The 27,332-nt window shown below is 42.1% G+C and overlaps 1 protein-coding gene across 4 annotated transcripts in view; it reads left to right on the top strand.

The window, feature by feature from the left end:
* The window catches only part of THSD7B (thrombospondin type 1 domain containing 7B), a 318,202-nt gene that overhangs the window by 285,044 nt on the left and 5,826 nt on the right, over positions 1–27,332 (top strand). For 3 of the 4 annotated variants that reach the window (XM_065070332.1, XM_065070331.1, XM_065070333.1), the window contains 10 exons: positions 189–342; positions 9,161–9,302; positions 10,526–10,641; positions 11,498–11,615; positions 17,690–17,835; positions 22,908–23,067; positions 23,404–23,577; positions 23,667–23,762; positions 24,833–24,915; positions 26,486–26,678. In XM_065070332.1, the coding sequence (XP_064926404.1) occupies positions 189–342; positions 9,161–9,302; positions 10,526–10,641; positions 11,498–11,615; positions 17,690–17,835; positions 22,908–23,067; positions 23,404–23,577; positions 23,667–23,762; positions 24,833–24,915; positions 26,486–26,678 (1,382 nt within the window). The remainder of the gene's footprint in view (positions 1–188; positions 343–9,160; positions 9,303–10,525; positions 10,642–11,497; positions 11,616–17,689; positions 17,836–22,907; positions 23,068–23,403; positions 23,578–23,666; positions 23,763–24,832; positions 24,916–26,485; positions 26,679–27,332) is intronic. The other variant, XM_065070334.1, reaches the window with a different exon arrangement.

The raw sequence follows: 27,332 nt of genomic DNA, 5'->3' as shown, positions 1-27,332 counted from the left end.
CTAACAGAAGCACGTCGTGCATGTAGCTGGTTTTGATTTGTATTAACCTTGTTAATTCCCCATTTTGACCAGCATATAGCTATTGTGTTACATATAGTGTCCTATTTAGGTCGAGCAGACCTGTTGATATCCGTCGCTTGTGTGCTATTCTGATGACCCTCTGATGAAGATTTCTGTTTTCTGTGTAGGTGTGTGAGTGCTGCAGAGGAGCACGGAGGGGAGACGGTGCCCAGCGCTCTGTGTAGCCAGGCTGAAATCCCGGATGCAATGCAGAAGTGTAGCCTGTACTGTCCCAGTGAGTGCGCGGTGTCTGACTGGGGACAGTGGAGCAAGTGTCCGCAGGTAGGCTCTGCTGCTTGTGTTCCCGCGGCACCGTTCCTCATGCATCCATCTTCTCTGTCCTTCAAACATTTCATGAGATAGTTGCTTTCTAGCGAAGTAAATTATTTTCTGAGGGAAATGAGGCTTAATGGGTCCTGCCAGAATGGTTGAATCTGGAGATATTTATATTTCTATAAAGACTGAGCTATAGAAACTTAGTAAAACGCATAGATATTACTGTGACAGTTGCTTCAACCCATCTTTACACTTGGTCTGCGGGAGAGGACCCACACTAATACAGCAGGTGAAGGGACCAGAATTCTAGCTGCAGTAAGGAATTGCTGTCCAAGGAAATATTTGCAGGGTAGGGCCCTGTGAGTGATGCACAACTGCCATAATAACCTGCTGGTAAACCGGGGTGGTGGCACCTCTGGACAGGCCTTAGATGTGAGGGAATGGCAGCTCTCTCTTCTCAACAGACACTATTTCTGTCCTCCTCAAAACCTCAAGGGAAGATTTCAGGCAACAGCTACAGAAGGCATAGCAGCAAGATGCCTGAATAATTTGGCATGTCACAAAATACTCAAAACTTTGTGAATTATGCCAGGATTCAAGCCTCTGTGTTTTCCTAAGTGTGCAAGATGGAAAGAAGCTGCAAATTCTGTCTTGCAAAAACTCTCTGGCCTCAAAACATGTCATTTCAAACCCATTGTGTCCCCCTGATCAGTGTTGAAGTAGGTGCCAGGTTTAATCTTGGGGGTTTTGTAATAGACTTGCATGATGTATTTAAGTGACAAACATATATTCGTTGCCCCTGTGTTAACAGGGCCATTATCAAAACTCTGAGTGGTTATTGGACAGGCATTTATACTACTGCTGACACAGGTAATTTCCTTCCATAATATTTTGTGTAGCATATCAATATACTCGGTAAGAACATGTCAAATAAAATCTTGTGTTTCATTTCCTGCATTCACCTTCTCCTGAGCAGCACAGCTTTGATGAAGTATAACACTCTTGCAACCAATACACATGCTTGGATACGGTTCAAAGTCCCACTGTGGTTGGGCTGTTCCTTTGCCATTGACTTTCTTTGTTTCAGAGAGCGCTTTTCTTCATTTTAGCATGCAGTAATCTATTTTTCAGGTGCCTTGGTGGCAAACACCTGGTCACCCAGGAATGCTTGAAGCTTTAAGCACCCTCATATCCTTAAGACACTCTGGGTTTTTTGCCTTTTTGGCAACGGTGAAGCCTCTGTAGTCCATTGAAGCAGGAATGGGATGCCCGGAGCTTGTGGGCTCTGCTCCATCAGGCAGCGGAGCTCTTGGCAGTCGCAGGGCCGAGTGCCACAGTCCCTGTGCCTCCTTGTACACCCTTTTGCCATGGTGGATGTTAATTCATAAATGCGAGGGCATCTGTATGCCAATGCAATTAACTGAACAATATGTTTCCACAAGCTGTTCTGCAACGCTTTGTTGTGAAACTGAGATCGCTGTGTGTGGATGGAGCATGTGTTTAAATAGTTCTGTCCAGATACGAGGCAATAAACAGCTTGAGGTTTTATGGACAGATAAAACCCTCCCTTTGAAGAATTTACAGCAGCGCTGTCTCACTTTTATAGCTACTCTGGTTATTTGTGTTTGGTTTTGAGAGAGGACCACACAGCACAGTTCCTCCCAGTCTGCACATGCTTAGCATCTCCAAGACGAGCTCTGGGCTTGCTGTAGGTGCAGAATGGCTGTACATAATGGTGGTACATCTTTAGTATATGTAGGGGTACCAGTGTGATGGGGCAGGGATTAAGGGAAACGTGGTGGCCAGGAGTGAGGCATTGCCAGCAGCAGGGTGATTAATGCAACCCTCTGTCTCCTGAGTCACCACTAGGAAAGGTGGTCACTGAGGGTGGCCACAAGGTGGTGGACACGGTCAATGGAGTTACAATGGGAGTCTACGGAGGATCCTGTTTCATTTGTAAGGGAAGACCTTCCTGTGGTCAGTTGAATAGCTCCACTGGGTGCAAGTGAGTGCTTGGGTCTGGACCCATGGAGACCCCATATATAGACACCCAAATATATGAGTCTGCTTCTGGAGCTGAATCTCACATTTAGTCTTTTGGTCAGACCTGTTGTGCCTCCAGCCTGCATCAAACGTCTTCCCACACAGCCCAAAAAACACATCAGTAAGTTGGCCTCTGTAGAACCTCTTGCTCTGTTTAATTGTGTTTGAGGGAATTTTGCTCAGTAGCTGGTGTAGTCGTGCTTCATTTCTGATTCATGTCAAACTGGAAGTAAATGCCCGTGTTTCGAGGATATATAAAGTGCTTTTTGAATATTCACCGAAAATGCGTTTTCTAAGTATGGCTCCTTTCTCTTCCCTAAGGAATCAAAAAGATTTGAAGGATTACATCATACTGAAATGAAAAAGCAAAACTGTACATCCTGGCTGCTCTTTTCCAAGCACATTTATGTTTCATAGAAAAATACTTGGCACTCTTTTAGTCTTAACACCCTTGTGATGCAGCTGCCAAAGAGCATTCTGGGAAATCTTCCTGCAACTCTGGTCATGTTTGGCTTGCTGGAGATAAAGAGGATTTATGAAACTTCACAAATTCTAGCTCATAGGAAATGAACAACCACAATTTCAGCCTCATCTTTTCCTAAGTAGCTCTTTGATTTGAGATATTTAGCTAAGATTTTGGTCAGGTGAGAATTCTTTTACAGTCGCTTTGGTGTTCTACTCATGTTTTATAGTGTTGATAATAAATTCATCCTGATAGCAGAATAACTAACTCTTATCAGGTGAATATAAAAAGGCCTTTTAGATTATCCAGTTTACCTTTTGTCAATATGCCATTGTACTCTAGATACTTTCTGGGGTATTACTTGGTTTTATCTTGTAGCAATACTCTTCCCATGTGAATTTACCACTTTCAGGTTAGCAAATCATCTTGAATCATGTTGAGATCAATGACTCGTAAAGGTGGCAACTGCTTTGCCAATAGGACGTATTTTCTTCAATACTTCTTTCTGCTAAAAAGTTTTTCTACTTTGTTCTACTTTTTTTGGCTGCATTTCCCTTTTGCTTTTAAATAGTTGTGCTTCTAGGGTGGTCTTTTGTAATTCCAAATGCCCCTACAATTCTTTTAGATGTATTTTCCAGCTGAATTGCATTTTCTGCATCTCGATTATAGTGCTACTTAACACTGTTACACAAAGCTAAATTTTAATATTTCTTTTAATGGCACTTTGCCATGACCCAGAAATGCAACTGTCTGAGATTTAATACTTGGAGGATACTTTGTCAAGTATCTCCAACTTGGCTTTTTACTGGATTGGAGAAACTCATAATTACTGATTTAAAGCTTCCCTATTATTCTCACATTGTCTATTGTGAGAAGTAAATTCAAAGTGGTTTTCCCTCTGACTGAAGACTGTTTTTTGGCTTATAAAGTTTTGTCTTTGTCACTAAGTAACATCCATGTAACTAAAATATCGAGGCTTTAAAGCCATTTAAAATAGCAGTTTGAAGCTTGCTAGTCAGGAAAAAAATCGTGAGCAAATTAGATTGACTTGCGTTTTGCTTCAGAGATTTCGTATTCGTTCCAGCTACAATAGCATGTTCAGTCAGACATCATCACTTGATTGCTCAAAGAACCAGCTTAACAATCTGGAAACTGAAATCCTATCATCTCTGTTACATATTCAGCGGTCGAATAACACGCGCTACCTGCAGTGTCTCAACTTTGTATTCATCTGACTTGGAAATGTAATTAATTGACTTCAGTTGAATTCATCAAAGTGTTCTTGAAAAGAGTTAATATGCGAGTTGTGCTACAAGTCCCTAAAATAATTACCTCAAATTAATTTGGTTAGCTCTCGGCTGCTGTGTGATAGCTGTTGCAGCCCCCATAACCCATCCGAGTGGCCTCCTTGTTTGCCTCAGCTGTTGGCGTTTCTAGCAGCTAATTCTGAGAGGCCTGAAGTTGGTTAATTATAGGAGGTTACATGTCTCGCGAGTGAGAACAGCTGTCTCTGTTCCAGCGAGCATTTTCTGCATGGATCAATAGCGATGCGCAGCGCTCAGGACTTGTGACAATTGAGTCATTATTCTCTTGAGTCTGCAGGGGGGGAGTGTCATTTTGCAATATTAAAAGTGTCACCAAAGTGTCACCAGGCCATAGAGCCAGCTCTCAGGTTTCGTAGTGACTTTCATCATGGGTGAGAGCCAGAGTCATTAGGGTTTGGAAATGCCAAGTGGAAAGAGAAATCGTGGACTCGTGTCTTCATCACAGCCGGTACTTTCAGACCCAGGTTTGGCAGAGGACCTGCAGGATGGAGGCTGAGCTGCAGCATGAAGCTCTCACAGAGTTGTATTTCTAGCCCAAGAGATAATTTATTGAGGTCAAGCAGGAGAATTACACTGGTCCAAGGCTTTTTGGAAGAACGCATACTGCTCCTTATGCATAGCCGGGACTTGATTTATTTTATATGTCTTTATCAAAAAGTTAGTAACCGCTGTATTTTTTAGAATCATCGTTTTATTTTTATTCATCTTTATTAACAATCATTTTTACAAAAGTAGTGGTTATATATGGATGCAGATAAGGTTTCAGAATGTAGATGCATCTCAGGAAAATGCATGCAAATGCATTTTCATTTCAAAAGACTGCTCACGTTATTGTAAATGGCGTACTAAATTATTACAAAACGTCCACATCCGCATGAACAATATAACAGTTTCTTGCACTGTTAAAAATAGTCAAACCCTGTTGCTGCCGAGGCATTAACCTCACTTTGAGATTGTACATTTCCTTGTGAATAGCCAGTTAAATATAACGTGGCTGGCTATTTATAGTGTAATATGCATTATACAAGCTGTTTGATAAATTAAACAGCTTAAAGGGCTCTCTAATGGGTTACAACCTTTGTGCTGTACAATTACGATGCATGTGGATGCCTAGATCAATGGATGGCTTTTAAAATCCATCACAAAGAAGGTCTAATAGTGTATATTAATGTGTGATATGTTAACAGCTCTTACTCTGCAACTTGGCATTCATAACCTTGCAGGTTTTTTTATGTAATATCCTTCTCGTCCAGAACAAACTTTCCGTGCTTTCTCCGTTCAGTTATTGCCTGGAGCAAAGGCTGGGTACATCCTTTGCGAATGTTTGTGTCACTCACTTTTTACATTAGCTTAGAATAGCGACAAGTGGTCACGGTTGAAAATGTGGTTGGCTGAAAGAAATATTAAAAGGTGCAGTAGGCAATAGTGCCAAGAGTTCCTCCATAGAATCAAGATGACGGCTTTTATAATTTCTAAATGGTCCTTTGGGAAAATCTCCGATTCATTCCTACCTTAACGTTTTATGTAGCTCTTGTTGCTTCAGAGTGTTTTGTTTTTTCTAGTGGTTTATGTAATCTAGCCTATAGATCCTTGGCTCCAGCTCAACTTTTTCACACTTCATAGAAAAGGATAATGGAAATGGTGAGATTTAATACAACGAAGTAGACTGGGACAGTATATAGTTACATAAAGAAACTTACTGTGTCTGTGTATGAGGTCGTGTTGCTGTAGGCTATCAATGTGTGACCTGACTTAGGTACCTATTAGTATTTCCATCCAGAAATTAATTCTGCTCCTGTCACTGATACTGGAGGAAGCACATGCCTGAATTACACATGCTGTCACTTACAGTCAGCAAGGAGGAATCTGGGCTAAATCCAACAAACGATGTAGTCTGTAAAACTTCAGAGCCAAGTTGAGTTGGCACCTAACCTGGAAGGTACATAGGGCGCCTTCTGGTTTCTGCTGTTTCTCTCCTACCTGCTAAAAATGTAGTTTGCCATGGATGGTGAGTGGTTTTCTTTCAGTATTTTTTAAGATCCAAATTCAGTACTAGATACATACCATCGGTGGTGGCAGTGGTGACAATGGTGACATAATATCTTCCTCCTGCTGTGCAGCTGACACGCTCTTTGTTATTGCCTATTAATACCCTCAGCATCTCCCCACTGGAAACAACCCTTCTGCTTTAACTTTCACGGTTCACATCCCCTAATGACTTTGAGTCTGCCAAGCCTCAACCTTTACCACTTTGTAAATATTTTTTCCAGCCTGGGATTTTGAAGCGGTCCTGCTGGAGTTGTGCACCCAAGCCCATTGAGATTCCAGGGTAGCTGGATACTCAGCTCCATCTCGCTCCTTTGAAAGTCCCAGCTTTCATCTTTTTCTTTGCAAGTCATTCCCTCCTGCCGCTTATTCAGTTCCATATGTATTTGACTTAATTTTTTACATAGTTAACTTGAAAGAGTGAGGCCAGAAAATCAATTATAAAACTAAATTGACTTCTCAATTGACGTAAAGAGAAATCCAACAAATAACATTACAGGATATTAGTTACAGTTTGCCGACTTTGAATTTTTGCATGTTTCCTGTGTACTCGGCTTGATTAAATGAACGCTTTTCCTACAGAGATTCTTTATTGTTCAAAACTAGTGGAAGTGGGGAGCTTATCGCATCAGCCCTGGCTCCTGAACAACACGGCTCATCAGCGCGGTGAGAACACCGGCCTCAGAGCTGCGCTAAACCCCTCGTTCATTTGGGTCCTGCCAAACACAAGATAGACTTTGACCTGTTTGAGTTATGGCCGTTCAACTAGTCTGTTAAACTGCTTTGCTGCTGTTATTTTTAAAAAGTCACTTATCTAAAATGATGCGTATTTTCTGGCTGCAGGTTCTTATTTTGAAGGGAGCAAAAGCAGGTATTTCTGAGATGGCACAGGCTTAACTTCTTTCACAGCATTCATTGATTTGTTTTCCCTTTGGTAACGTAATGCAGAGAAACATTAATTAGGAGTAGCTGTTGAGATACCTACTTTGATCTCTTCAATTTGTTTCGTTTTATTGGCACATCATTTAAGTTATTGTTGTTAGTTGCGAGGATGAACAAGTTGTGGAAAAGTCAGTAAAGTATTGGTAAACACTTAGCATAGGTTTAATTTTCAGATAATTAAGAACAATTGGTTATTTTAGATGACCATGGATATTCGAATAAGATTACCATTTAAACTGATTTGATGAGGTGTGTGTCAGCAATAAGAAAATAATAGAATTTACTTCACATAGTGTAAGCGTAAGGAAAATAGGCCCTGACATAGTATTTTAAGACTGGGCCAGCCTTTTTTTTAATTTCCCCTGATATTTATTCTGTTTAGTTATGCTGTCATCTGTGCAACTAATCCAGTTTACAGCAGCCTGAGATCTAGATTTATGCTGCAGTGCCATGACATTGCTCTTTAATATTCACAATACAGAAATTATCCATACTTTCACCCGTGCAGGGTTCAGTGTTTGCAGGCAGTTTGTTGCATTATAATAAGCTGGTGGTTTAAAACTGTTGGTGTGGGTTTTTTTAATTAAAGTGCTCTATAGAAAAATAACGTTTTAAATGCCCAAGCGTTTATAAAAATGTATTTCTACATGCATTGCTCTTTTTTGTTTTCTTTGCTGTTCCTGAGCAATCTTTGGTCCTAATGACAGATTGTTAGGAATTAAATAGGTCATCTTGTTCAGTAAATGTCTCTAAATATCTTTAATAAGGATTTATTTCCATTAGGCTTGCTGAGACCACTTGAACTCGCCCGTTCTTGCTGTACTGGATTGCGGTAAAACTCTGCTGGGTCTCAGCGGATCAGCACCCCAACCCTTGGGGCTGCTTTTCTATCCCAGCCTTGCAGCCAAAGTGGCTATTACATATTCCCCTAGTCACCCTGGCTTCAGAATAAGCTTATTAGACTTTTTTGTGATTTTGTTTAATGAGACAAAGCAGCAATCCTTAGTGCTCTCCAGCACCGATCAGCCTTGCCCGGTGTCACAGGCGCGTAATCTTTGGTGCTGCGACTCCTTCCTCTCCCCTTGGCACGAGAGGTGGATGTGACAGCCAGGGTTGGGGCACCGTGTACTCCATGACCCAGCCCCAAATTGGGTAAACCAAGGGAAAAAACTTCAGAAATGTGTAGGCAGAGCCAGGTGGCACCTCCAGGTGACATCCCAAGCGGAGGGCTACGCAAGAGGCTGCAGGAGGGGGTTCATGGGGGCGAGCAAATACTTTGCGTAAAGGGGACGTTTCTTGCAAGGCTGAAAGTGTTCGGTCACTATTGCAACGTCTGCAGCAAAACGGGAAGGAAAACAGGCCCATGGCACAGTGCTAAGTGAGAATGGGAGGGCTGCTAAAAACAAACTATTTTTGTGCAAACACAAATGAAAACTGACCTATTTATGTGAAAATGGAAACAGGCAGATCCTGGTTTATAGGCAATCGTACATCAGTATTTGTATCACATACATTCATCCCATCTTCTTGTCAGCATCATAACTGATACGCAATTACAAGCATCCTTCCCAGAAATGAAAGCTTTGCTGTAGCATCAGTTTTTACTTAAAAACGCATTAATTGTGCCAGAAATCCTGTCCCATTATTTAGTACAATGACATTTTACTAAGCATTTTGGAATGAGGTGGAAAGCAGAGCGCAGTAAAATGGCACAGTTTTTATCCCTGTGTCACCAAGGATCCTTCAAAAAAGTTATGGAAATAAGTAATATAGGAATTCCTAAAATAGCCATATCAGGGTGGACAAAATATGACTTTTAGTCATATTGGATTCTTACCTTTGAATCACGTTTATCTTCCTTCATACGCTTTTAAGTATCTTTAGAACAGAAGTGTGATTATTTCTTACCTTGGTACGGCCGTGGATGTGCATGAAACAACCCAGGCAGTTGATGCGTGTACGATTTACCAGGGTCTCCTGTGCTGTCCATCACTTTTGTATGTAGGTGTGCGATCCGAATATTATGCAAACCCGAACTCGCCAAGTGCTAAGGTCTTCTGTCAGTACAAAGCCCTGCCCTGAAGAGTCACAAATGAAGCCATGTATTCTTAACCAAAATTGCTTCCAATACCAGTACAATCTAACAGGTAAGTCAAGCTTTCCAATATACTCTTAGGAGGAGGCTAATATATCTATCTATATATATATATATAATATATATAATAGATACTATATATAATAGATAATAGACAATAGATAATAATAATTAATATATATAATTAATATATAACATAGGGAATATGATCTATAATTTGGCATTGTGCTTTTCCAAATACCCTTGCATTTAAAGATTCAGCTCCTTAAAGGCTTTATCCAGTTGTGGTTTTAGTTACGTTTGCTTGTAGTGTTGGTTGAAGCCTTGATATTAAAAGAGTTGTGTATAGACAGCACTGGTTTCAACTGAAGTTAATTACAGGCTGGCATTTTTTTTGCCCACAGGTTAGTGGACAAATGCACAATTTTTACTTTGTCATTGCAGGTACTTTGGAAATAAAACATGTTAAATGGGTTCTCTTTTTTTCCCTGGGTTATCAACACAATTAATTACAAAATTCCAGTTAGAAGAGTATCATCTTTGTGACCGCAGTGAAGCCAGTAATACCAAAAGAAGTCTGGTTTGGAGGCAAATATGGGTTATATGGGTGGGCATAGGATATTGAGAACAAAATGCATTATTTAGGACATTAGAACCAATTAGATCCATTGCAAACAAACAAACAAAAAAGGAAAAATTACTTTTGTTTTAACTAGCCTTGATAAATGAGAAAGGCGAGAGATTTTAAATGGTATTTTAAGGTTTATTTTAGTTTAGTTGTATACTGACCATCATAAATTCAGACAAGTAATAAGATATTAATTTTCTTCTATTAGAAATACTGTTTTTATTTCACAAGCATTAGAGCTTAGTTTTAAATAATGGAAAGCTTTGCCTTGAGACGAGAAATAAGTTAAACAAGAGTTACCCTTCAGAAACATCCCCAGCTACTTTATCAAAGTGAAATTTTACTTCAGACAATTCACTCTTGTAAATGCGCCAATTGGGTTTAACTGATACACTTTATCAGCGTTTAACAGTTTTCTGTGCACCCTGAGGTACTGGTTTCGTTCAAGGGATGTCTGAGTGCAAAGTCGGGAGTTTGTCCTCCCAGACTTGCTTGGTTTTAAGAGCAAATTTGTTATATATGGGTTGTTGTTGGGTTTGGGATGTGCTGCGTTAGGGGAGGGGAACCCACACGTTGGGTTAAAAATATGTGAGAGCAGAGTGACAGCCATGACCCGCAGCCCTGCGTCCTTCACTTTGTGTCCGCAGGCTGGAGCGGGTGCCAGCTGGGTGCCAATGCCACCTGCGGGCACGGAGAGCGGCGACGGCTCCTCAGCTGCCAGCGCAGTGACGGGGCCACCGTGAGCACACAGCTCTGCCAGCGGGTGAGGATGGACACGCGTGGGCACGGGCGGGGAAACTGCCGGGGCTTCGTTTTGTTTCTAGAAAGCAAATATTTTCTGAACCGCACCAAGACATCGGCAATAAATGGTGGAGAAGTTTGGAGAAGTTTGGTGCTGGGAGCGCAGCAGTTGGGCGCTTTGGGGAATAAAAGCATCCCCGAGGTGTTAGTGGGTGCTATCACTCCTCAACTCATATGGGAGGTTTGGGGGTTGGAGTCGCACGCATGGGACACAGCTGTAGACCCTGCACCATGGCTTCAACAAAGCTGGCCACAGGGAGATGATACACTGCTAGAAGTTTGGGACTGTCCTCTCCAAATAGCACCCAAACACTGAAGGCCTCTTAGACATTAAATGCTTCAACACCAGACTCTTTTCAGTGGTGCCCAATGACAGGATGAGGGGCAATGGGCACAGACTGAAGCACAGGAGGTTCTGTCTGAATATGAGGAGAAACTTCTTCACTGTGAGGTGCCAGAGCCTGGACCAGGCTGCCCAGAGAGGCTGTGGAGTCTCCTTCTCTGGAGACATTCAAACCCACCTGGACACCTTCTTGTGTGATCTGCTCTGGTGAACCTGCTTTAGCAGGTGGGTTGGACTGGATGATCTCCAGAGGTCCCTTCCAACCCCAGCCGGTCTGTGATTCTGTGAATGCTGAAGTTGCTTTCACCAATTGCACACTCGGGAAAACTCCCTGTAAGCACCAACATTGGCTGGAGTCGCTGCCAACACTGGAGTCGCTGCTAGTTTTTGGTTTCGTGCCTCGGTGCCCGGCCGCAGCAGGAGGTGATGGGGGCCCTGGGGATGCTGACGCTTGTGTTTCCTTGTCACCTTGCAGCTTCGCCTGGAGCAGCCCCTGGAGACGAGCAGCCAGTGCGTGGTGGGGTGCGCGGTGGACTGCCGGCTCTCGCCGTGGTCGGCGTGGTCGCAGTGCTCCCAGACGTGTGGTGCCGGCGGTGAGTCCCCTCCTGCCCCCTGCCCCCCAAACCTCAGCAGTGCAGCAGAGATGAGACCTAGGACGGGACCCCCAGCCCCACGGGGGTTCACGCAGCCCCCGAGCAGGGATGCAGAACTCAGGGGTCACCCCGAGCTGCAGCGAACACTTCACAGGTGATTTTTTAGGGCACTCTCAAGTTCATGAGGTGCTGGGGGTTTTTGAACAAAGCAGGTGGTTTTCAAACTACTCCAAAGTGAAAAATGAAACTTAAGAAGCAAATAGACAGATGGCTGGAGGATTATTTAATTAATTAATTCAGATTCCGTCAGAGGAAACATTAACCCCTGAGACAGGGGGAGTACGTAGGGCTAGCAAAGAGCTGGGGAGAGTTACAGGATTCTTAAGAAAGAATTAAGTAACTAAATACATATCTTCTTGTAAAGTTACTTGTAGCAACATAATTACATCCCACTGAAGAAAAAAAAGACTATTTTTCATCATTTAGTATATGCCTCTGTCTTCATCTTGTATACACGTATCCCTTAATAATTGTATGATTCCAATAACTTCAACGAGGTTTTGTATAGCCACTAATGCTCACCAGCATGCAAAAAGTGAAAGGATTAGGACATTTTTTAACTTTATGTGATTTAAAACACCCTTAAGAGTGTTAAGATGAGGAAATGCATTGAAGCTTTTATTCAAAATAAGTTCGTGACATTATTTCCCAGGCTTCTGATATGCATTAGATGTACAGCTAATGGTCTTTAAGATTCGAGAGCCATAATGTATATTTGAATCAAATTCACTTAAGGTCAAAAAGAAAAAAACTCTTAACTTCCATAAAGTGATTCCTTCAGATGGATTTCAGAGATCAAAGCATATTACAGAAAAAGCTTAATATTTGGATTAGTGGTGTTCTTTCTTTGCTGAGCTTTTAGCCCTTTTGTGAAGTAATGCTTTCTTAACAGAAATGAATAATTCATGGACAGTGTTTTAACAACAACACACTAGGAATGCTATTAATTCCAAATTTTATTTTTTCTTCAAAACCCATTTTGGAGTGTTAATGCTCATGTTGCTGAATGGACTTAATATTTTTTTTGAGTGTTCAGTCACTTACTAAAATAAACAAAGCTCTGTGTGCCAAAGCAGGATGTAACGCCTTTATGAAGCTTTTAGCATGCTAAAGGAGCTGCTCACCCTATATAATGCGTGAAGGTTTTTTCCTCCTGAGCTCTTATATTGCATAGTTTGGAAGATGTACTGGAGTAAAGGTACGTCTCGTATTCTGCTCCTGATCCTGAAGTGCTCATGCAAATCCTGAAGAGCTGGTGGTTCCCAGAGCATGCAAGGAGCAAACGGTTACTTCATGTCCTAAATCAGAGCTGGGCTCTTGCAGAGGAAAACTGGAAACACCCATGCCCCGCTGAAGCAGAGCTCAGCTCTTCTAGGAGCATCCTGCATGTAGATGCCAAACCTCACTAAGGGTCCTTGAACCGCAAAGTCAAGCCCAAGCTCAGCTCAGTCTACGGGTCACCTTCTGGTCCTTGAAGGTCATAATTCCATTATACTCCTAACTAGGGAGCTGGCTCGTACAGCTCAGGACATAGGCACTGGAGATACTGTGTTGTGAACCTATGGCAGCTAAGCAGCTGGGAAAGCTCTCCTAAAAATTGTATCATAAGGAAGCCAAGTTTTGCTCAGTCCTTCTCAGTCATTGGAACAGCTTTCCAGGGACCCAAGATCCTTCTGAATCCCACCCCAAAGCAGGAGCATCAATGAAGCAAGTACTTTGCCTCCAAGTTATTCCCAGCGCATGGTTTATTTTACTGCAGCCCCAGTCCTGATCCGAGTTCTGCTGCAGCAGCCGTCGAGCGTGGAGCTACACTGATAACAAACATCTGTGATGGAGGGACCTCAGCACCAGTCCTGCAGCCACAGCCTTTGTGTGGTCCCAACAGCAGAAACACCATCATGTCAGCTTCTTCACTGAGTTCCACTTGGTTATAAATACTACTTAATGATAGTATTAACAGAGAAGACATTACTTATGTCCTCAGCTCCAGGTAGCGCTTCACAGATGAATATAGTGAGGGTTTCCTACCCAGAGGTTCATAGGCTGCAATACCTTTGAAATCATCACGAGTTTCTTACAGGTATTTGTGAAAATAAGGTGAAGCCTCAAATTAGACATGGAAAAGTGAAGGATGACAATAAACAAGCTGTAGGAATCACCTGTAGTAAACACTGATTCAGCTTCCCTTTGCCAAATAAGTAATTGCCTGCTATTTGATAAAGCTAAGTAAGTAGTAATAAGTGAGTAATAACTCACAGAAAATGAGTTGTGCACACTGTTACTGGCTCTGCTCACAATAATTTTCTGGCTTTTCTTGGAGAGTGTGTTAAGGCCCTGCTGAAGTACCATAAACGACTTCAAAGAGAAACATAATATAAATATAATTCAGATCAAAATTTAGTGTTGCTAGATTTACGTTTTTATGTGTTTCTTAACACAAGCATTGTTGCTAACATTTTTATTCTGTCCATCTCTTCCAGTAACTTGATTTGCTATGATACATTTTAATAGATAGTACCTTTCTCTTGCTCAGGTTTTATTTTATGGAACAATGCATTTAAACATGAAGTGCTGCTGCTGTGTATGTGGCGCTGACAGCTAATATGGTTCTGGTACACAGCAGCCAGAGGCGGATATATTGATTTTTATAAATGATGATGAGTGAAGTAGATCTCTCTTTCCAGCCTACGGAGATGTGTAACTGATATTTGCCTGTTGCAGCCGTAGTTCTGGGCAGCAGCTGTTCAGGCTTTAGGCTGATGTTGGTTATATATTAGGGTTCCTCATATCATTTGCTGTACTGCTATGAAAAGATGTATAGGACTGCATTAATGATGATGCTCCCACAGCCTGAATCAAAGTTACTGGAAAGTTGTTTGGTACGGATAATCCCCAGCTAATTGTGTTTCCTTTGTTAAGGCAAATGAATACACGAGGAAGCTGATTTGTTCTATGTAAACATCTTCTAATCCCGTATGATTTCTCCCAAGTTGTCTAAAAGGAGTGATAAATAGTATAAAAACACCTAAACCCAAGCTTTGTCACTTTTAACGCTGACTTTATCCGATAAATTAGGGGACTTTACCTGGGCTCCCCAGTGTCCTCGGAGCCCAGAAGAGCCTGTAGCAGGTTGCAGAGAAGTGCAGCCCACACCAGCCTGACCCGTGGGACAGGGATGTGCAGACCTCTGAAAAACTTGGCAGTTACTTTTTTACTGCTTCTTCACCAATTTGGGAAGGCAATTTTGCTTTTGCCTCCTGAAGAACAAGCTTTCGTGACTTTTCTGCGCTTGCTCCTCCAAGTAGAAGAAGAGCCACCAGAACCTCTCCCGCAGCCGTGGACGCCCCAGTGCCCGCTGGTGGGACTGGCACTGCAAAGTAGATTAAAAGCCCCATCTATCACCAGTCCCGTTTGCATGTGACTTGATCCAGCCTGACCTGTATTTAAGGAACTTCATCCCTGCTCTAGTTTTGCGGTTGTTTGACAGCGCTTTGTTTTATATGCTCTGCTCACCCTCATCAAACAGATTACAACGTGTCCGTAATTTTGACTGGGATGAACTCTAGCAGGAATTTTAATCATCTTGGTCTCAGCCGTGACACATCACTGCGTGAGGATTAAATGCAAGGAACGGTGAGATTTTTTTAGGGGTAAAATGATCTTATTCTTCTGATTTGAAAATATGATCCTGTGTTTCTGAGATGAAATTTTCGCTGCTGGTGCAGAACAGGATTTTAAGTGACCAGCATTAACAAGACTGGTCTCTTTTTTTCTCCCTTTCAAAACTAGTGACAAATTTGAGGATATGAACAAATACTCATTTTACATTTTCAGCACACTTTCTGCCTTAATTTTTATAACATTCAACACTGCAGAGCAGAGGAAGCAGATGTGGCAAATTGATTGGGAAATTAAAGAAACAATTAGGATTCCTTTGACTTTTCCAGAGTTTGTATTGGAAGAAAATTAATTTCAGATGCAGTGAGATTCTATTCTCCGTAGGCAGCAAAAGATAAGGTATTTAAAAAGTAAAGACAGGGAGGTCTTCTGCTGCTTGAGTGGTAACCAAGCACCTGCATAATGTTTATGGGGAAAGAAAAAAATCAGAGCTTTAAGAAACTCACTGCAGTGATTGTGCAAAGACAGATTTCAACAACATTTATTTCTTCAATGATTTATTCACAGAATAAAAAGAAGGTGATAGGCTAAATGAGGCAAGCACCAGCTGACCATTTTGAATGTAGTGAGTTTAAATGGTTTGGGTAACCAACTGTAGGAAAATAAAGTGTAAATAAATTCAGAATGGTTGTTAATTCCTCTTAAAAGGCAAATCGCGTTTTCTGTTCAATGATCTTCCCATTTACATTTTGCTAGAAAAGTGTTAAACAGGGTGTATGAAAGGAAATTATTTCTTTAATTAAAATAGTGTGATGAATGCTTCAGACTTTCAAGCCCCTCCTAATGAAATCAGATCTTTTCAGCTCAGGAGATCTCCTTTTCCGTAGCTGGAATTAAGAAGAATCTGGGAGATTTGGTCCACTGCCAAAGAGGAAGAAAGAGGGATTGTTGGGTTTGCGGTGGGGTTTGCTGGCGGTGGGTTGGGGGTTTCTCCTCCCTTTCTCTGACTCCTGGTGAACCGCAGGAGTTTCTTGCCTTTCCTTTCCTCTCAGCCAGTAGGATTTCTTTTCCACCTTCTAATGAATCTGATTCCGTGATGGCTGAATGCACAGTCATGTGGCTAAGAGCTTTTATCATCACTTCTGTTACAAACTCCCCAGGTCCAGGGGATTAGAATTGGAAAAGGAAGAAGTTTTAAAATTGGTTTAAATGGGTTTATAAATGGAGTTCAATGGGTCAGAGCAATGGAATAGCATTGTAAAGGTAATAGAGCTTGCCAAGGTATCTCTCAGTGGCTTTTTCAGGTGTGTCTGCTTTTATTTTTCACTTGCTAAAATGTTTTTGGAACCCCTGCTCTGTAGACAGCCAGGGTGGCAGTTATTAAAAATGTACCTTAAACCCAGCTGCAGTACCGTTAATTCAAAAGTGGGTGCAGAAATAGCTGGGAGACGGATCTGGCTGGATATCGTGGGCTCCCCACCTTGTGTTCAATCCTCCCAACTCCCCTCTGCTCACCATTGCAGCTGAACAACCGTGATACAAACGGGAGATCCCACCGCAACTCGTTATCGCTTTCCAGTGACTTTGCAATTACCTCTTGCATCTCTTCTGTTACATGTGTGTGCCCTCATTACCCACACCTTCTGTTTTTCTTTGTACTGCCTCTCAAATCCACACCTATCGGAAGTCAAGGCAGAAGTTTTATCCCCAGCACAATCTTCTGCATCCCGTTGCATAAGGGCTTTATTTTTCTTCCACTTTTCTTTTTAATTGGAGCCAGGACTCTAATTGAAACATTTTGAGTGAAAACATTCCTGGATGTAAACGGGCAGCAAAGGAGACAGAAATGGAATTGCTGTAACTTTAATGAATATATTCAGTTTTATTATTTCAAAAGTAGAAACATAATTGCTTTTTCCATTCTGAAGAAGCTGAAGAAGTTTTCACCAATAATAAATAGGATTTTAATGGAAATGGCAGAAACGGTTATAGATGGTAATAGCCACTAGAATGTTTGCGGTTTTCAAATTAGATGCACATAATTGGTAATAAAAAGAAAGTTTCATTTGTTAAAAATCTCTGGAAGCATATTGAATGTGTAACATTAGAAACAATGCTGCCATAGGAATGATTTTCTTGTCATATTTAATAATCAGGGTTTAGTCAAGTTTTTAAATGTGCTGCATAAACAAATAGTCTATTTGGGAAACTGTGTTTAAAAACAGTGTATAAAACTATCAGAGTATCCCTTAGAATTAATAATTGCATCTGTATTATACAAATAGTCTTCCCAATTAATTGTTTGGTTTGGGTTTTTTTTCCTGGTTTTAGTGGTGGAAAGTGAACTAGGAATAAGGATAAACCAGGAACTTTGCTTTTCTTTCTTCCTTGCCTAGGCCAGATGGTGCGTGTGCGCTCGGTGGTCCTGCAGGCAGCGGGCGAGGGCAGAGCCTGCCCGCAGCAGCTCAGCCAGCACCGCAGCTGCCCGGTGAAGCCCTGCTACAGCTGGCTGCTGGGCCCATGGAGCCCCTGCACAATCCAGGTACAGTCCCCCTGCCCTCCCCGGGGGTCCCTGCCGCCGGGTCATCAACAAAACAAATCAGTATTTTATGGCAGGATCGATTGTTCGCGGCTCACAGGTGTCTCAGTGGCAGGTGCTGGTACGATCTGTAGAACGCAGGGCTGGTTCAGGAGTGGTAAACCTCTGCACCTCATCTTCCAGGCATGGGCAGTGATTTATAACGATACGGGTGCAAGCGCCATGAGTGTATAGAGGTGTTAAAGGAGATTTACAGAGTAAATGTGCTTGAGTAGGAAAAGTCGTTGTGACCTATAATTTAATTATATAAAATAACAGGAAAACAGACATACTAGATTTCAAGAGTACTTTTTTTTTTTTTCCTTTTTTTTTTTTTAAATTTAAAGTGCTGTATAACAGGTCTTTCCCCACAAGGTCTCTGGTACAATAGTGTGAGTTGCTGCGTGAAGTGCTGGTTTCTACTTTCTCCTTAGCCCGGTTATCTTTCTAATGATCTAAGAATGGCTGGATTCAGTTGTGTTGTGCTGTACCCACATTCAGCACCTCTGCCTTGCTGGCACCGGAGCCGTCATTTTCTCCCTGCCAGTGACTTGCAGGCTTCAATTGATTGTTTTTTCTCCCCTCCTATACTTCTTCTTCCCTTATCTGTTAGATCCTATTTCCAATATTAAAACGTATTAGTCGGTAACCCAGCTTACGCAGAGGTGACTCTCACACTGAGCTTTCTCAGGCGGAGTGGAGGCCACTCGTGCTGCTCAAGGCCGGATTTGCAGAGATACAGGTGGGAGAAGTGTGGCTGGGTGGAAACGTGCCCTGTGTGCTCCCAGGGCACAGGACCTGTGCTCACATCTGTGGCTGCTTCTGCACATTGTACCATCTAGGAAACTGAAGCCAATGATGTGCGTGAAGCCACATCCCTTGTGTTTTCTGCTCTGCCCTCTACCGCGCTGCAAATGCCTTGAATACGTACTCGGTTTCTAGCTGAGGTAGATGGATGTGTAGTGAATGCTGCACGTGGCAGGATAAATACCCAGAATTTCCCCAGGTTTTCACAAAGGAAATCTGGAATGTGATAGTCTTTGGACAGTCCAAGATCAGAGAAACATAAAAAAATTGTCTATAATGAACAACGACTCCCAGCAATGAGGAATATAGTCCTTGTATGTACTGTGCTAAATATTTATTTACGTGTAAGATAAACATAACAAAACGATAACATCAGCTGGTATTTTGTGGAGCTAACATAAGCAGATTCTGTTAAACATTGGGGAAGAGACCTTCAACAGTAGGAGCTAACAGAGCTGATAAAAGAATTAGTAGGGAAGCTGAATTAATGTCCTGGAAACTCCAGATAAATAACACATCGTGCAGATTAAAAGTGTGTGCATCCAGCACCCAGCTAAATTTCAGCTCAGAGCAAGTAATCATGCCTTCCCTAGCCCAGATATCATCCCGTGCTTTCAGTGAGATAGAGCCCGCTTCTCTCTGTAAATTACTGTGATGTACTTTCTCTACCCTTTGCTTTGTTTTGGAGAGGAGCCATTTTATTTGTGGTTGCTTCTCTTTAATGAGGTGCTTAGGAATTAAATGTAGTTTGTAAATACAGGATGATTTATTCCTGTGCTTTACTGGAAAAGAAGCTTAAGCTTACTTTCTAAAGAAAGCTTGGAGAAGTCCTGTTTTACAGGATGCTTTGTGAAATAAGGTAAATGCATGCTATGGTGTGACCAAAATGCATTTTGTGGAAGTGTCTTCCTGTATTAATATAAACAGGACAATTAATTATAAGGCTGAAATATTTTGCCTTGTATTATGAGATAACTGAGGCTGAATTTCTTAATTGTAGAAGGACTATGTTATGCTAAATTGACTTCATGTGAATAATTAGAAGTGTCTGCATGTTTAGGAATAAAGCCCACTACGTGTTCTGTGCTGCTGATTTTCACGGTACAGAAATCTGTGCGTTGCTCTCCAGGTAATTACACATGTCACAGGCACACCTCCGGCAGACGTGGGGATGCAGAACTTGGAAAATGGTCAATACACCTCATCTTAAAGGGTTTCATTACATTAATCATTTTCCTACTGGAGTTGAAGTGTTTTACCCTGATTAGAAAAAAAATTAATAATAAAAATTAACAGTGGCTGACACTGTTCATAATTTTTCCATTAAAGGAATATAAGTGAAGAAGCTAGATATTATCAGGTGCTAGCTGCCTAACGTTCTTAAGAAGACTAAGGACCCATCCTTAGTAAAGTGTTTTAAAATAACTCCCTTAAATGTGATCACACAACACTTCCTCATTAAAGAAAACTTTACCTGATTAAGTGCTCATCAGCTCCTGAAAGCTTTGCCCAATCAGCTCTTTACCTAAAATCATTGTGAAAACACATAAACCCCAGTAAAAGCTGAAAGGGGAAGACTTTTGAAAGCACGTCTGGGCAAAGCATCTCATTAGGACTGTTTTCTTTTGTATCGTTAGTGTGTTATATGTGGAAAATATCAGAGGGTGACGTGAGAGAAGGTTTGTGCAGATACTGTTGGCATGTTGGTCAATTCAAAGCATTCCTGGCTGGCAAAACAAAGTCCTGGTGTAAACCTGCTGCTTATTTTACAAGTGGTGGGTTGGGGTGAGAGGCTCTGTGCTGGTGCTCCTGGATGGGCCTGGACCTCCAGGCTCTGTTTAGGGCACCCATGGTGGGTTCTGAATCCTCTAGAGGGTCAGAGTAGAGATTTTTGCAGCCAAATGGAGGGAATCCCCTCTGGAAGTCAAATCCCTGCGTGATTTCTGCCGGGAGCTCGTGACTCGAGAGGCAAATTCTGGTCCTGGGCAAACCTCAGATGATCACATCTTCCAGGGAAGAGCATTTACAATACAGATTTGATCCCCTGAGCTTTGAATATGTGATCATCTCCTTGTCAGTTCTCCTCTGATTAGCAGCTATTCCCTGCATCCTCAGTGTGCCATTCCTGCAGCGAACTTCCACTGATTCTGCACCTATTAATTACATCTTCAAATGTATAATTTTGGGGATATGAATAATTTTTAAGATGATAAGGAAGTTAATGCGGTGCTCCTGCATTGCTTATGACCTTGCCAAATATACCAAAAACTATTGCACTCCGTAAATGACAGGATGACATTTTATGTATGAAATGTGTTCAATTGGTTGTAAAAAAACACTGCTGGTCTTCAAAGAAAACATGCGAAGGGAAGGCACTGTTAAAAAGTGAACCTTTATCTTTGCAATTGTTTGAAAGTCCACAGTTCCTGTTTATTTTTCATTTTAAACACTGGAAAATATGAATGTATTTCCAATATTACATGAGAGGAGAATTAAGAAATTGCTTTGAAATGTGTGGACTTTTATAGTGGTGACTGCTGTACCAAAAAATGTAGTGTTTTCACCTATGATTTATGTCTCTGTATTCATATAAATATTTCTCTAGTGACATAGGTATAAATACTAACATTTATGCAAGAAGAAGTATATTTTTAAAAACAACTTTTTGTCCTTTCAGTATTCTTTAGTGGTTCCTTGAGCTGCTTTGAGCTGGAAATACACCGCAGTCTGATTAGTGCCCATTTCCTCTGAGAATTTTCTCCACATCGTCTTCTGTTTCCACCAGCCATCTCTAAGAGCTCTAACCCAGTTGACAGCCACATGAGTTATTCACACACCATTAATCTCACACCACAATAGAGGTTTCAGCGGTGAAACAGTAATTTAGAACAGTAAGTTTCATACTGGCTAAAGCGAAACACCCTGTTAAAAATTTGAAATCTGGCTGCATATATTAAATCTGCACTAATACTTCTCTCAGACACTTTTGGTTAGCAACTGGTCTAAATCCAGCTAGTTATGCTTTTAATTCCATTTCATCATGCATCTGCAACAGAAGGGATGGAGGGAATGAAAAAGCTTCTGGGTGTGTGCAGGAGCCGTTCCTGCAGCAAACACATCGTGGAATGGATGCACCCGGTAGGGGCTGTTCTGTTCTGCGGATGAAGTCCATTGTTTTAAGAGAATCCACTGCCAAGTGATCCGAAGGGGCACTTCCCTTGGTTATATGAAAGCAATGTTTCAGCCTTCTTCTTGAGTTTTATTTCCTGAATTTTGTAAAGTGCCATTTCCACCAGGCTTCAAGCGCACATTCGTAAAGCATCACGCAGGTTTCAGGTGTGCACCTCAGACATCATTGCAGCTCTGTTTTGCAGATGAGAATGAAACAATTCCAGCCTCCAAGAAACAATAGCCTCGATAGCCTCAGTGTTTCAACTCTTAGAGCATTCTGAGCCCTCGATTCTTGCTTTAGCCAAACAATATTGATTTTTTGGTAAAGGAAGTCTTCTTCAGCAAGTAGTTTGGTGTATGGCTGTTTCAGAACTGGGCTTACAAGCATGGGGTGGCTCAGGTGATGCCTCTTGTTGTTTATTCACATGGGATTCAGTGCTAACAGGCAGTGCCTGACTTGGGATGATGTTTCGGTAGAGTATGTGACACAAGTTGGTGACCTCTGTCCACTGCAGAACCAATAAAGGGTTGCAGAACAACCCTTTAAGAAACTGCACAAGCACCCTTGTGCACAATAACCCTTGCAGCCCAACTGAGTGTGCTGGAGGATTTTTGCTGTTGCAGCGTTTAACCCATGGAAGTGGTCCTGTTGGGCTGTGTCCTCAAAGGAGGTGAGTGGAAGTGTCTGTTCCTTAGGGACGGGCTCTACCCTTGGCTTCTTTAGAGAAACCAAACATTTCTGTATTCATGTAACTGGGAACTAATGAGGAATCAGTAAATTCACTGGTTCTAGTAAAAGACATGAAGGACTGACCCAAATGGTACCCAACTCTTCTACAGATTTGGTTACAGTACGCTTTTGTGTGTGGCTCTGCCCCTGCCTGTGAGCTTGTGAGATGTTTACAGAGAAGATCTCCTGTGTTCCCGTAACTGTGGATAGTATTGCAGTCCAAAGGATGAATTTATATCTTTCAAGTATTTTTAGCTGGAATCGACTGTGTTCTGTCATCTGCTAACATCAGCAATGTGTGTCTCTCTTCCTTTCTATTATTTTGTAGGGTGGACAGTGTGGAGAAGGATTGCAAGTCCGCAGCCTCACGTGTGTAGTACATGATGCATCTGTTTCTGCTACATCCAAACCAGTAGAAAATGCGTTATGTGGTGAGCTGCCATTGAAAGAGAGTGTGCTGCAGTTACCGTGCTCTGTGCCTTGCCCAGGTAATGTCTTTGGAAAGTCACGGTGCGTTTCTGCTTGTGATAGGTGTCTGGGATGGAGATGCATCTGTAGCTCTCAGCACTGTCAGCCGTTGTAGTAAGAATTTGTACTTCAGCAGATCGGGAAAAAGCTCAGTCTGCTGTTTGTAGATCACCTGAAAAAGACTTTGTCTGCTTTTTGAGAAAACGAGATTCCCCACAAAGCAGAAAGTCTGAATGGTACATACCACTGGTGGTAAACTGAGGATATTGCACTATTAAAGCTGCTGTATGCTTAGATTGTCATCCTTTAGGGCTGATTCCTTTCAAAAGCCTGTGATTTATTCTTTCAACGTGCAGGTGACTGCCACCTGACAGAGTGGTCAGAGTGGAGCTCCTGCGAGCTCACCTGCATCAATGGCAGGAGCTTCGAGACAACGGGGCATCAGTCCCGATCCAGGGTCTTTATCGTTCAGTCTCCCGAGAACCAGGAGAGCTGCTCTGGACAAGCGATGCAAACACGGCCTTGCTCAGGTAGTGTGGCCAGAGCTCTGCTTCCTCCCACTCAAGAGTTTATTCTGGCTTTGTTGCAAGGTGAAGACTAATGAGTATTGATATTGCAGGAGGGAAGTGTTATGACTACCTGTGGAAAACAAGCCTTTGGCGAGACAACATACGCACTGTGTGGTGTCAGCGCTCGGATGGAATAAATGTCACAGGTATGTCCACAAATTGCCATGCATGATTATGAATGAAAAGTCTCATCTGGGTTTTTCTTCTTCTGCATCAGTTGCTCAGAGGGAAGGTGGAAATCCTTCCTAGCTCTTCCAGGATTTCAGTTCAGATTTGTGTGTAGGAAAGACAGATGGGAGCTCCCCAGCCTTGCTGTCAGGTCAGCATCACACATGTATTACGTGTGACTATTGGGGCGAGTTACCCCTACTGTTGGGTTCGTCATGGGAAGAAATGAGTGTACATGCACTAAAAAGGCCTCCTGGGCTGGCTTGCACAGCTGTTAGTGCAACCTTCCTGTGACCGTGGAGAACAGAAGAGAACATCACACGTGTGGTAGAGAGCCCAGCTTCTGTACCTTTTCTTCTGTACAACACACAGGAATCTCAAATCACTCCAACTGTGAGGTTCCTGCTGCTGCCGTGACCTACAAATTCTGCCTGCACAGGATGAAAAGGGAAATTCATGGTCAGCACTTTGAAGCAAAGGCAGTAGGGCTTGCACATTCATAGCATCTCTCTCAATAGGCACAGGGCGAATGAGGAGAGAGTAGAAATGAAAATGCAGATGTCCTTATCTAGTTCTATTTATAATGACTAGATAAGATAATAACAAAAGTTGTATGTGCAAAGGTTACTGAGTAGTTAAGAACTCGTTAACATGTTTTTATTCCTATAGAAGCACAAGCTTCCCCAAGTGAGAATGGGCAAAGGCGTTATGTGGATTATGTCTTCTTATGTAGATAAGACATTAATGAGGACACAGAAGATCTGCATCTAATTCCCGATTCTGTCCCCAGCTTTCTATGTGGCCTGTGGCAAATTGCTTAAATCTGTATATCTCTGTTCTCCATTAACAAGATGGCTATCATAATAATTCCCTGCCTTGTTAAGTTAAATTAATTAATGCAATGCCTACAGATATTATGCTAATGTGCTCAATAGACTAGTATTTAACTATATAAAATAAGCAAGCAAGCGTTTCTTACACTATGGCGATGCAAGTAAAAAATATTTTAAAACATGCCCTTGAAGGCACCAAGTATTTTCTCTTACAGGAGGGTGTGCTCTTCGGACGAAACCCGCACAAGTTCGGCACTGCAGCCCGCCGTGCAGCAAACCGTTCTCCTACTGCACACAGGTAGCTGGTCGCTGCAGAATATGGTTGAGAGATTAACACTGCAAAATGTGTTCAATTAGCTTCCGTGCCTTAAACGAATTCCAGGACCCAGAAAACAGTTTAGTGTGTCCATGGTACCACCTTGAGGACGTTGTGGGAATTTCGCTCTGAAAGGAAACCATAAACCTGCATGAACGAGTGGCGGAGTGTTTATGTGGTGTTACAGGTTTGGGTTTGTTCTGTGGAGGGGTTTGGGAACCTCTTGGGTTACTTTTTATTGAGTGCTATTGTACTGTCCTTAGAAAATGGACTGTTTAAAACTTCCGTAAAAGCGGAGATAAAAGAGTATGTCTTCTCCTCCTCCATGGGCACAGGAAGCCCCTGTGAGCATGGGGAAGCTGTAGCACATGATCCCACCATCCCCATACTGCCTTCTGAAGCAAAACCTGGAACTGAGCTGTTTTGCTGACATGTTGAGCATCTGCAACACATGCTGAATCCTGGAGCCACTGCCACTTCTTTGCCTCTGAGCAGACCTGAACCCAGAGGTTACAAATATCCCTTCCTGCAGTACCCAACTCCAGAGCTAGAGCTTCCCAAAATGCCTTATCCATGTCAGTACTGTGATAGAGTATGAAACCACAATGCTTAAAGCAGCCTGGAGCAGATGGGGTTTAGATATTTATACTTTGAAAATAGCCTCTACAGCTCTCAGCTTCCGCTGAGGAATTACCATTGTAAATTAGCTCATGGGCAGCTGAGTGTGGATGAAAGGACAGTTGTGAGAGTGCTCAGAGCCTACAGGAACATAAAAATGATTGGTAATCATGAATTTATTAGCTATAAAAACTCTCAAGACTTCACCTTTTGTCAAAAAAAGCTCAGGATCACTGTCAACAAGTGGGGGATGTCGTAGCAACAAAATCAATGTCAAAAGTCAAATTCTTATCGCAGAGATTGTAAATCAGTTGCCTGTTTGGATGGTAACTGAGGGTATCAGACCCTCAAACAGGCATTGTAATTATGATTAGCAACAAAAAGCAATCTAAAAAAGCTGTTTTAAAGTAGAAATCCAGAAAATGAAGTATCTGTTTAGGAAACCACAGACTTCTAAGAAACCTGAAGAAACTGCTTAAACTGATCCAGGACAGTGGATGTTTGGTTGTGAGAGAGAAAGCTTCATTTCAGAGAGCCCTATGCAATACCGGAGTGGAAGCAGGAGGGGAGGGTTTGGGTCTGAAGCGGGATTGTTCCGTGTTCGTCTCTTCCAATGCCCTACAGGGTCAGTGGGAAAACTGTTATTGACAAGAGGAGTTTGGATCAAGCCACAGATGCCTGTTAAGATGAAAATGTTGCCATGTTGGGCTTCTCTGTCATTACTGACTCTTTTTTTCACCCAGTTCCCCAAATATATGTTGGCTTTTTGAGCTGAAATGGGTTTGCAGGCACCAGTCCCTAGTTTGTTTGGTTTGGTGGTGAACTTACATGTGCAGGATATACCTTGCAGTTTTTTCATGGTTTGCCTACATTTTGCACTGTTCTGCGAGAGCATACTGTTTGATTTAATACCGAATTCCCTTTTATCACCTAGAGAGGAGTCTGCGGTTGTGAGCGAGGATATACAGAAATAATGAGATCAAATGGTTTCCTGGATTACTGCATGAAGGTACCAGGTTTAGAAGATAAGAAAGCTGATGTTAAGACCATTGCTGGAAAAAATAAACCTGTCAACTCAAAAATGCATGACATTTTCAAAGGATGGTCTATTCAACCTTTTAATCCAGGTGAAAAACTTAAATATGAATGGAATAAATTGTCTTTACAACGTTTCTGTAGAAGAAAGGTACAAGCTTTGTAGATCATAACACCAGAGATTGTGCCTGGGAGCTGCAGAGCAGCCTTCCAGTTTCTAACTCGTGTGCCGTCTTTCATTCCATTGTGCCTATGCAGACTAATCACAAGCTCTTATGTTGAGAGATAGCAAAGGCGGAACAAAGCAATATTATTTTGCAAAAGTATACTCATGTGTGATTTGGGGGGGAGGTGGTGCTCAGAACTATTATCTGATGATGTTTCTAGAAGTAATATATTTGGGCCGGGAAAGATATTGATCACTAGCGCTTCAGAAGATTCGGAGCAGAAAGTACTTAAGATTTCATTACAGAAAACATTGGTTGTTTCTGGCCAGATTTCAAAAGTATATGAAAAGAAAAACCCAACAGGGTAGAAAGTGTAGAGTTTAAACTGTTGTAGTTAAGACATTTAAAAAAAACCCCAAACCACAAAAAGCAGGCAAGCTGCTGTGCCCATGCAGAGCATCGCAAGTGGATCTTTGACTTCCACACCATAAGTGCTTCCCAGTTGGAACAGCATAGTGGATGAGTCCAGACTGGTCCACAGGACTGGTGCTGTAGCTGTGGTAGCTGATGACTGTTTTG

Source organism: Columba livia, chromosome 7, assembly GCF_036013475.1.
Source record: "Columba livia isolate bColLiv1 breed racing homer chromosome 7, bColLiv1.pat.W.v2, whole genome shotgun sequence".
NCBI lineage: Eukaryota > Metazoa > Chordata > Aves > Columbiformes > Columbidae > Columba > Columba livia.
This window is presented reverse-complemented; position numbering and strand designations above follow the sequence as displayed.